Genomic DNA, 12,417 nt, shown 5'->3' on the forward strand with positions numbered 1-12,417 from the left:
AAAGCCAGTATGGGTGGAGTGGTGAGTATATCCACAAATTTAGAAATGACTGTACGATGTTCATTAGTCCATTGAACTGGTGTCCTTGAAGGTAGCTGTACATTGGATTTTATCCTCCCTCTTACTGTAGTCAACAAGCTAGATTTTCCAGTATTTCCAATAGTTCCATTTAAAAGTTCAAACAAAGGTTTTGCCAACCTGGAAAAGTCCTGTATGAAGGAGCGGTAATAACTAAGGAAGCCCAGCAATGATCTGACTTCTCCAACTGTTGTGGGTTCCTTTTCCACTAATTGTCGGACTGCTTCCAAATCCTTAGGGTCAATCTGTACCCCCTCTTCTGACACTAGACGACCTACGTACCGGATTTGTTGTCTGAATAACTCGCATTTCTCTGGTCGTAATTTTATTCCGTGCTCTCTCATTCGACACAGTACCCGTCTCAAGTCTTCCACATGGTCATGAAATGTTTTGGAAAAGCAAAGTACATCATCCAAATATGGAGTGCAACATTCATCTCTCAATTGTTCCAGTACCCCTTCCATGCATCTTTGAAATGCTGCAGGAGCGTTGCTCAAGCCAAAAGGAATGCGTACCCACTCATATAGCCCCCATGGGGTACTGAAAGCAGTGACAGATCTTGAGTCCTCATCCATGAAACCTTGATGATATGCACTTCCTTGATCCAGGATTGAAAACCATGAGTAGCCCCCAAGGTTATCCAGTAGGTCTTGAATGCGTGGCAGGGGGTGTCTGTCAGGGATGGTTTTACGGTTTAGCTCTCTAAAGTCCACACAAAGACGTAAACTTAAGTCCTTTTTCCTGACACAGACAACTGGAGAAGAGTAAGCCGAAGCGGACTTCTTTATCCAACCATTGTCCAAAAGGTTCTGGATGTATTCTTTCACCTCTTTGTATAAGGGCTTTGGAATAGCATTGTACCTTTTCTGCACAGGAGTATCATCTTTCAAGTGGATTTTTAGCTTCAAATCTGGAATGCAACCAATTTCACCATCTTCACATGAAAATACATCTGATTCTTCATATAACATGTGCTTGACTACCTCTTGTTCTTCCTCTTTTAAGTGGGACAAATCTACTGGTGGGTTCCATTTCTCCCTAGCAGTAACCTTGTATTTGTTGCTTCCCTGATTAACTCTACTGTACTCTGGGTGTGCAGCATTGACTTGGCCATCAACTAGCTGGCTGAGTATTACTGGGTCAGATGGTGGGGGAAGGACTGGCCAGATATCAATAATTTCTTCTAGAGTGCCTAATAATGTTCCACTAGGAAGGTAGAGATCATGTAAGGTGTAATTTTGGAGAGGTATGGTAATTAGTTTTGAAGTATCAGTTGGATTGTCAACAATGGCAGGGAGTAGTTCAATGCCCTCTGGGCAATGATTCTCTGCTAGTGGCTCAAAAGTCATTGTGCCTCGTCTAGGCAAAGCCCTAATTTTACATCTCACTTGACATATTTGACATGCTGGGATAACCAGCCCCTTTTTGCCCATCCTTACTGTAATACCTGGTGATATTGCTTCCCCAGGTTTTACTCCTACTGCAGAGATGATATTATCTGCTGTGTCACCTTTCAGGTTTAATGCCTCACTCAGCAGTGCGCTAAGACTGGTGGTATCGGTCTGGTCACAATTCTCTCGGATCAGTTCCTCTATAACATTGAAGCCTAACAGTGGACAGTTAACATGACTTTGACTTACTAACAAAGGAACATCAATGGCTACCTGCCCATGCCTGGAGCTCAGTATCTGAAGTGACACCTCAATCCACCCTTCAAATGGAATCTCAGTGCCATTTGCTGCAGTAATACAGAGTGCACTTCCTGTTAATAAACTCTCAAGTGACTGAATCTTAACATCAGGCAATGTCTTCCTTACCCACTCTCTCCCTACTATGCTAACCTGTGCTCCTGTGTCTAACAGCATTTGTGTTTGAATTCCATTGATTACACACGTGACCATGCAGCGACTCCCAATTAGTTGGGCAGCACGTTTTTCTTTAGGGGGCAGTAGATATGTGTTTTGCATTGTGGGAGCCTCAATCTGGGGGGATCTGTTACTCCTGTTGGTCACTGGTTGTCCCCTCTCCAGTGACCTTCCCCAGTTTCCCGATTCCCATCTCTTAGTACAGCCAACAGCTCTGTGTCCCATCAAACCACAGCGAAAGCAGTGAGTACACCATTCTTTTCCCTGCTGGGCACATTCTTGACATCTTCTTTTAGGACTATCTCTTGAGACCTGAGTGTTTAATTGTGGCAGTGCACAGACATCTGTCCGAGTACTGTTACCAGTATGCTTTGTGATCTTTTCAAAATTTTTTTTTAGCATAGACACTTGAGCTGCCAGCTGCTCAAGGGTAGTATTATGAGCTTGATGTCCACAAAGAACTTTCAAATTATCATTATCGTTATGGTTCACAATCTTGTCAAATTGTTTTGCTAGTTCGGACACTCGAGCAGTTAACTGCTTTATAGCTTCACTGTCAACTTGCATTCTATCGCTTGCTTGACTCAGTTCAGTCTGATCAGCCTGTGAACTGTCCTTTTGTTGTACTGAATTTACAGAGATTGACCTATGTTCACTCGGAGTGTGAAGACGCTTTATTCTCTCTGCTTCCTCCTTGGTAGATTTAGTTATCTTCTCTACAATTATATCATCAGTCACCTTCAAGTCAGTAAGAAATGGTTTTATGTCTTGTCTGATGTTGTTATTTTTTTCATTGAACCCTTGATAAAGGGTATGAAGAAATATGCCCTGAACTAATTTTCTGTCATAACTGAATTCAGCTCCATGCTGCTCTGATGCCTGCAGCATGCGTTGTCGAAGATCCATTATCCTATATACAAAATGTTCGGGTGTTTCCCTATCTTGTTGCTTTGTGTAGCTCAGTTCCTGAAACAGTTCTGTGCTGCTTTTATCCCTAATGTGTAACCTAAGAAATCGTTTGAGCTCATCTAATGTGAGATCATCTCTACTCATAAGAAACTTTTTGAAGATACCAGGTTTAACTACTTTTAGCACAGACTTAACAACTTCAAACTCAGTAAATCCCTCATGTAACCCTACATCTATTTGTTTGCAAAGGTTACTGTATGACATTTCAGAGCCCCCATCATAGATTTGCCCACCATGGACTTTGAACTCCCTACGAGGCAGAAAAGTAGCAATATCAGTGAGTCTTACCACTTGATCTGAAGTCATGTAAGGAAGACATCCTTTCTCCAAGTCCATAGAGTTCCTCCTAAAATTTCGGCCAAAATGTTTAGCTCGGCTCAAATGAATATCTTGATCCGGCCCTGCAGTGGTAGTACCTGTACAATCCATACTCCTAGCAGGGTTGAAATCCTTTTTGGTTAGGAGTTGTGAAATCATATCCTGGAAATGAAGTAAGTGTGACATGCCTTCGTCCTCGAAATTTCTCAACTTTTCACTCTTAATATAATCAAAAAGGAAATAATAAAGTTCTTGTTCACCTAGTTGTGAGAGTTCTACAGTTTCATCTCCTCCTTCATCTCCTATACTTGCAGCCAGAATGCTGAGTTGATTGTAATCCAGCAATATTAATTTCTTATGGATATCCCAGATCAGCATCTTGCGTGGTCCGGATGTTGCCATCTCTCTTCTGTACCTGAAGCTGGGCTCTCTGGATGACTCAATTACAGGAGTCGTCCCTGAAGTTTCACAACAGGAATTACCAGGTGTAGTGATGACTGTCTCCATGACAGGGTGCTGATCCCGGACGAGCCCCCAATTGTTACCGACCTCAGGCCTAGGGGAACCTGGGCCAGGTACAAGCCACTGTTGCTACAGGGTGTAGCCACAGCAATATGGTGTAAAACATAAAAGAAACAGACAGCAGTCCCAAGTCTCAGACCATACTTCTCTGTTCTCTTCTACCTTTATTCTCCTTTTCCCAGAAATATATATATGCTTCAATTTCTGCATAGATGAACATGGTAATCAGTGAAAACAATGGTGCAAACCAATTTACTCTGTATAACAAATAGTGTAAACACATTTACTTTGAGTACTTGATTAGAAACCAATGTCCCCAGAACTCGTTAATTTTCCAAGGAAGCAGACAGTTCTGTATCTACACATTGTGTGTAGATAAGATACTACATCAAAGCAGTCTGACTATTCAAAGCAGGTGACTCTTTAGCAAGACAGGTAAATATTTGTGTCCTGTAGATAGCCATCAGCAATAACCTGTAGCAGAATTTTCCAGAAATTCTGCCTTTTCTTTAAAACACTGGTTTATAGCCCATTACATCAGCATAAGGACTGAGCCGGACTAACAACTGAAATGTGAATCGACACTGAACCCCCACCCCCTTTAGTTTCAGGGTGCTGGAGCTGGTGGCGATGTGCTTTGGAAAGCGTGGCTTGCCAAAGAGTGTTTTAAAGCGCCTTTCTCTATCCCCAGAATGACTGCATGTTGAAGGCAATCTAACATTTAGAAAGTTGCATTTCTTCTACAATATGTTTCCTTAGGGCCAGCTGATATGTGTGTTGTATTGGATATCCTTTTTATACAAATTATACATCCAAGGTTAGATTTTTATATACGTAATTTAAAAGGGAACTGTTGCATACGTTTGTGTGATTTTTACAAGGTTTATATCGAACTAGTTATCTCGTGTTTTACACATTATCATTAAAATCTTTTACTTCTCATGGAAAAAAAAGTCGCTGCACGCCCCCAGCCTCATGGGTTTGGAGGAAGGGGGGCATATGCACAGCTGTTGACAAGAATGCACAGGGACGAACGCAGCAGGGGGTCTGTCAGTTTCCTGGCCTGTGGTGAGCCCTGGCTGATCTAGCTGCGCTCCAGGGCTTGTACAGTTTGTAGACACGTACCTGTTATTTCTAATGATATTAGGTATGCAAAGTAGAGTTCCAAATCCTTTCTTGAGTAGTTTCCATGTGTAATTAGCAATTATAGATGTTGTGGCACGCGGCTGAGGGTGGTACCCAGCCGGGACGCCCAGGAGGACCCCCTCCTCCAGACCATGAGGGGGCGACCGCCCTGGTTGCTTTGGGGACCAGGGGTAGAGATCTTTGAAGCTCAGTCTTCTAGGGGCCTGTGGTCACCGCCAGGGGGCACCCGATGCCTACAGAGCCCTGGACCTCAGCACTTCCACCACAGGGCACCCGGAGTGCCGGCGGAAGATTATCGAGAGGCACCTGGAGCACATCTGGGTGGCTATAAAAGGGGCCGCCTCCCTCCATTCGAGGGCTGGAGTCGGGTGAGGAGCAGGACAGAGCTTGGTGGAGAGGAGTGGAGGCAGTGAAGCAGGCAGAGTGAAAGAGGCCTGGACTTTGGGGAGTCTTGGGGGTTGTGTGGCACTTTAATTGTAAATATAGTTGTAAATAAATGTGTGGTGGTGCTTAAACATGTCTACCTGTCTGTGTCCGGGGCTCGTTCCACAATGTGTAGATATTTTTAGTAGGTATAATGAACCCAAATCTATTGATACAAACATTTTACCTCTGTCTTATAATGCAGTGTGGAAGCTGGCCCGGACACAGACAGGTGGACACCGATGGTTCAGGCAGCAACACACACGTTTATTATACATAATTATTTACAAAGTGCGCACACACAATTTCTCCGCTCGGTTTTGCAGACTGGCAGCACCCATCATCAAAGCAGTGCTACTGTTCCTGTGTGGTCACCCTTTCTTTCTTAGATCCACATTCCTGACGCAGCTTTATAAATACACTGAAACTAACTGCATATTGTTTATTAGTGTAATGCATCTGATTGTAATTAACCTGTAGCAATATAATGGTCCAGGGAATAGCCATAGTATTCCAAATACCATAACTACTTTAGCATTGTTACTCTCACTGCATCTTCTTCTTCTTTCAGCTGCTCCCGTTAAGGGTTGCCACAACAGATCATCTTTTTCCATATTACTCTCACTGCACCACTCAGAGTATTTATATCACTGTATCTGAGTGGGGAATCACAGCAGCAGCTGATTGGAAAGAGAATTATCGGTATACAGCATGAAGCAGACGCTGCCTCAGCCACGGCAAAATGCTTCAAAGCCTTTCCTGTATCAAGTCGCGGTTCAGAAAACGTTTCATCCCAAGAACTATAAACACACTCAATCAGTCCATCAAGCACTCCTTGTAGAACTGTTCGTACTTAAAAGTACAATTACCCCACTGTAAACTTGCACTACAGTTATAATATTGCACAACCTGAGCCACTTTATAAAACGCGTATTTACATATGATGACCATATCATGTTTAAGATGAAATGCAGCAAAATATGTTGATTATATTATACAGATAAAACTTTAACTTCATTTAAATAATTTGTATTGTTAATAATTAAACATGTGAGGACACGGTGCTGCAGCGCTAGCTAGTTCAGGGGTTGTTCCTGCATTGCGTTGTATTCTTGCTGGTGCTGACGCGACGCTGGAAGGATAGACGGATAGAATAATTAAACATGTACTATGAAGATATTTCAATGTTCCTTAAAAGTTTTGAAGAATCGGCGTTCAAAGCTTACAAATGGCTTCACGTCTATTACAGAGCTGATTGTGTGGCGATTGGGTATTTGGAGAAAGAAAAGTAAGGACAGGAATTGGAGGTTAGTACATTTGAAAGAGACAGTACTTCTGTAATAAATTATTTCATTGAAGGTCGCACATGGTGCAGCAAGCGTATTGCATGAGACATGAACAAGCACGGCGCCACCGTGTTCCCATGTTTAATAACATGCTTTCATTCCTATCATCATGTAAAAGATATCACGTATACATCTCAGTATTTTAATTATTCAGAGAGCTGTAATATCACGAATGCAATGGATTATGTGTCCTGTCGGAGAAAGAGAAAGCCCGTTTAAGAAGCAGGTAGTGATTCACACACAGTGCACAAAGAAAATCAAATACAGAACAAAGCATTTAACGTGCTACTTTAGTTACAATGGGATTTGAGAAACTAGTAAATTAAACGATTTTAAGATGAACTTTACAATGTTCTACTTTAATGGCAAAATAAACTACGTGATTAAAGTGGAAATTTCAAGATTAAAGTTGACATTTCGTGCTTTTTTTCCACTGTGTGGCTATTTTTTTTTTTGTCTGTACCCTAATAAGCTTTCATATGACACTCAGACGGTGGGCTACGACTCGCCTTTTCACGGTGATTTTGATATGTGACTTCTTTTTTTATTTCAGGCACTGTGCGACTTTGTGAACTTGAGCTTTCGAGTTTCTCCGACATTCTGTCACTTGATCAACTTCCTTTTGTTGTTTATATCACTGTTTAAACCAACAAATAGTACGTTTTTCCTTTGCCTCCACTTGGTATTTGCTGAAATTCTTATATTTTCCCCCGTGCTTTTCCCATTGTCTTTTCACAGAAGGCTGAGCTTAAGAGCTATTTATATTGATTTGCATATTCAAAGAGGCATAATTCTGGGAGGAGTTGGGGCGGGACAGAAGGCGCATGCACGTGCGTTACTTTTCACGCTGATCAGGATTTATGTAGCGGAAGAACGTGAAAGTTTGCGTACGTACAGATTCCTGCACCTGGATTTTTCTGTGTGTACACACATTCTTGCTTTTGTGCTTACGCCATGTTATAGTGTGAGTTCTACACACGGCGTTATACATGAGGCCCCAGGTGTTTCCAATGCCTCTCTCTCTTCTTGACCGCTTCCATTCCTCTCCTCCGAGCTCCATCCTCTTCCACCCGACTACAGCCATCGAATGGAGGGAGGCAGCCCCTTTTATGTTCACCCGGACGTGCTCCAGGTGGCTCCCAATGAGCATCTGCCGGCACTTCCTGATGTGGCGGAAGTGCCGGCTGTCCACCCGGTAGCACTCCGGGTGGCCCTGGTCTTCGTCCCCCCAGCACTTCTGGGGGTGGTGGAAATAGATAGATAGATAGAGAATGCTGAAGGCCAGGGCTCTTCAGGCATCTGGGCGCCCCCTGGCGGTGACCACGGGCCCCTATAGGGTTGAGCTTCCATGCTCCTATGGTCTCCATAGCCACCAGGGCGGTCACCCCCTTGTGGTCCGGAGGAGGTGTAATCCCTCCTTCGGTCCTTCCAGGCGTCCCGGCAGGGTACCACCCCCAGCCACTCGCCACAGCAGGTTGATTATATATAACAGGCTGATATTATATTCCAGGCTTAAATTACAGGTTGATGTATTGATTTTATATGTATGTTTATACAGTTTACAGTTATACAATACATACATTTGCCTATCTAGAGGAAGCAGATTTCCTGTACAGGAGACAGGGCCTTTAGCTATAGGAATGCCAAACTATGAAATTACTCACAAGCCTTTAAAGCGAGCCTGTAGACTCACTATTGTAGCACATATAAAGCAGTTTGTATATTTTGTGTTCTTATGGATTTCTTCCAGAATGTCTAGTTTCCTCCCACATTTCAAAGGTGCACATTTATCCCAGCAGTCATCTCTATTGTGGCTGACTAAATGTATAGTGTGTGTCAATGTGCTTGTGTTTACTGCATTCCCTTTATATGGACTTTAACAAGAAAAACAAAGTTAGAAATGATGATAGAATGATTGAACCTCAAATAAAATGTGTGCATTTTACTGACCATTACCTTATATATAAACACATTACCTCAGAATTATCCACTTCATTCTCATCAGAGTTGTGTTTCTGCATCTCTAGGATTTCTGGACAATCAGTTTGTTGTGCATATAATGCTGGACAGTCAAAATTCTCTTTACTTTCTGAAAGTAAATAGGTGAGTTTAGGTTACTTGTGATTTTTTTAAAAATTACCAGTATTAGAACAGAAATGGATCATAAATACAGTAAATGCATACATTTATACATCTTGCTTACTAGTCATTATGATAAAATGAGATACATATGGATTGAAATGTACTTAGGTTAAGAATTCTGGATGAGAATTTCATTTTATTTCTTGGAATACTGAGGTCTGCAGTATACTTGTGTATCTGACGTAGAATAAGGTTTAATGAAATTTATGAAAGGTGTAAATATTCATTCAGACAAAAATAAGTGGCCTTAAAAATGGGAAATGACAATTCTGAATGCTTGGAGAGAAAGAAAGAGCAAGGAATCTAACTTCATTTATGGAATCTAGCTTAACTTATTTAGGAACTTTCATGAAAGCATTTTTGGCATCTTGATATGAATGAAAATTTAAATGTGTTAATTTTGTAACAATAAACTGCTTGTTAAAAAATCAGTTCAAGTGTACCCATGCGTTCTTAAAAATGAAATTTGATTGTTCTTCAGTGCTGTGGTAAAGAACAATTTCACTTACTGTATAATGCTTACTTTCATTATTTTCCCCATTTCCTACAAAACAGTTTAGTTTCACTATGGACTCTGATTAAGATCAAATAAAAAACAGTAATTGTAGCCCATCCTCTGCAACTACCACTTAGCAGTCCTGATATAATAGCTAAAAAGGGAGGGGGTAACTGAATCATGTTGTAAAAACTGGCTTGATGTCAGGGAATTTTCCATTGGAAGGCTGAAATGTGGTACATTTCTAGATGTGTTTTAGGTGAAAAAAATGAATATGTCCGTTGCACAATTCTGTCGAGTTTGGGTGTTCTATAGCAGGGTGGCCTGGTGGAACTGTGTTAGAGCTTATGTCTTATGGCATAAAGGTCCTTTTGAGAGTCAAAGTACATTCACTGCTAATGTAAGGTCTGCATGTTTTCCATTATTCCTTGTGGGCTTAATCCAGATATACTAGGTTTTCTTTTGCATCTAAAATATGCACATGTTAAATTACTTGGTAACACTAAACCAGCCTGTCACAGTATATGCGTCAGTGTGTCCTCATATACATAGGTGTCCCATCCAGGTTACGTTCTCACTATTTATCAACTGCACTGTGGGTTAGATTAATGAGCTTTATGAATTAGGCATTGTCATTTTTATTTTGTAGCATTATACTGACTGCATTTTTAATTAGTGTTTTACATATTGAAATGTGGATTTAGTGTCAAAAACTCAGTAGATTAACCAGATTTATTTATTTATTTTTATCTATAATATGTCTCCTACCAGGAAATGTATTTACATATAAAAATGTAGTTGCTCTGATTCTTATGTATTTAACTCTGTATAGATTTGTCTGGCCTTTTTTCGGTATTTATGCCAAAAATAAAAAGTATTTGGTAACCTTTAAAGTTTGCTGCATCTGCCAGTTTAGTGTATGAATGAAGCATTAGTCTTTCCTACACATTAGCTAGATAATTTTGAATGAACCGTGCAACACTTTAGAATATCATCATTTTATTCCCGACTATGAAGTTCAACAATCACAATTTTAAAAAATATGCCACAGTCAGCCCACAAGCAGAGGTGATGATTAGACAACAAAATTTACTAAAATAAGAAGTAAACACTATGAATAGCCAAGGCTGAGTTTGGCAGCATAGGTGTAACAGAAAGTGGGATCAACTGAAGAGATTATTTTAATACATCAGTGGTTAATCATCATTTCTTGGGAGTTCATAATTTAAATATTTTAGAGTTCAATGGTAGATACCATAACAGTGAGGAAATCCTTCACAACAGCCTTCATGCTGGTATAACATGGCTGTCAGCATTAAGCTATTTATCTCTTATATCCAAAAAGAAAAAAAGAAAAAGATACCCTTGTGTCCCAGATACTATGTAATTGTCCTAACCCTGACTGTTATGTCTTAAAATCTCCATCCTATTTTCAGACATAACACCATACTAAAGTGACTTTTTTTTAATCCAGAATTATCCATTTACTGTTTTCATTACTCTGCTTCTTCCTGTATGGATTTTGACTGTCTTTTCAAACAATATATTTATTAGTATACTCTTCTTCAGCGTATGAGGTGGTATGATGGCACAGCTGCAGGTCTGCTGCCTTGCAAAAAAGGAGGCCTGGGTTCATGTTCCAGGTTCTCTCTGAGTGAAGTTTGCATGTTCACTCTATGTCTGTGTTTGTTTTCTCTGGGTACTTCAGTTTCTTCCCACAGTCCATAGAAATAAAGGTTAGGTTGATTGACAATGTTATAAGTGTGTATGTGCTTGTGTGTTCATTCTGTGATAGACTGGTGCTTGGTCCAGGGAATTTTCCAACTTTGTACCCTATGCTTCTTACTCTGGATAAAAGTGGGTTTGAGAGATGAATGGAAGAATGGATTCTTCAAGGCACAAGACAAGGAGGTGAACCTTGCATCACTTACAGATTAGGCCAAGAGGGCTAAGTGTATTTAATGAGATCAGTCCAAATATTGTTATTTTTAGTATGCCTATCAGCGCATGTGATGAACCAACCTCTTTCTCCACATTAACTTGAACTGGAGTAAGCATTTTGAGAATGATACAGAAACAAAAATACAAATAAATGAAAACAAAATCAGTGATACCACATTAATTTGTTTTTGCAATTTGTACAACAAATATATCTATTGTTCAAGAATGCCCCCTTTAATAAACACATTTAAACATAGGGCTTGGTAATCAAGAGTGTCTTTACAATTAGAGGATCATATTTAGATTGTTTAATCTAAAATCTCTTTAGTTTGAGAAATACAATATTATAAAACCAAAAACTGTGTGTGTTCTGAAGAGCTACAGTAAAATTTTCAGAAGTAAACTTTTGACATGTTCATCATAGAGCTTTCTTTTTTAGTACAGAGCCAAATCCTTGCTGGAACAGATAAAGGTAGGAGCCAATCATTTTCAAAATAAATAACCAAACAGAAAACCTTTATTTTACTATCCAAGACTTGATAATGGACTAGCAAACTAATTTAAAATTGAACATTTGCTTATTTAATCTAAAATGTATGATACCTTTATTAAAGGTATCAGTAAAAAGTATTAAATACCTCCTTTGAAACATTACAAAAAAGGCAGTGAATGTGAAAATATATGTAATTATTAAAATGAGAAAAAATAATTAACATGATTAGCTTTTATTTTTCTATACTCCAAACAGGTCTATGGCATTGCTGCAAGACATAAAATGATCACCTTGTAATGAGTCTCACACTCTGAAAACATGTCATTTATTTGGGCACGGAATGAATAGCAATTCAATTTGCACATGTTGTGGTAATTGAAATAAGAGTGCAGTCTTCTACATTTCCATAATTGCCTTATTATCCTTAAAGGTAATTTTTATCATTTGTTTAATCAATGATAATGAACTCCCTTACCCATTGGACTTAGCAGGAACCTTTTGGCACTTTTCTATGGTATCGGTAAGTGCAATGGTAACATTCATTCATTAGACAGATGACAATTAGAGGTGGTCTGCCAGATAACTTGTAGTTACCAGGGATTGATATATACAATCTGCCTTTTCTTCTGTATCATGCTAAGCAATTAGTTTGTTGTTTTTCTTTTTGTTTGTTGAGCT

The 12,417-nt window shown here is 39.9% G+C and overlaps 1 protein-coding gene across 1 annotated transcript in view; it reads right to left on the bottom strand.

Annotated features, from left to right (window-relative positions):
* Positions 1-12,417, bottom strand: part of LOC127527241 (uncharacterized) — a 162,664-nt gene that overhangs the window by 48,618 nt on the left and 101,629 nt on the right. Inside the window, exon 10 of the mRNA XM_051925326.1 lies at positions 8,644-8,756. Within this exon, the coding sequence (XP_051781286.1) occupies positions 8,644-8,756 (113 nt within the window). The remainder of the gene's footprint in view (positions 1-8,643; positions 8,757-12,417) is intronic.

Source organism: Erpetoichthys calabaricus, chromosome 3, assembly GCF_900747795.2.
Source record: "Erpetoichthys calabaricus chromosome 3, fErpCal1.3, whole genome shotgun sequence".
Classification (NCBI taxonomy): domain Eukaryota; kingdom Metazoa; phylum Chordata; class Cladistia; order Polypteriformes; family Polypteridae; genus Erpetoichthys; species Erpetoichthys calabaricus.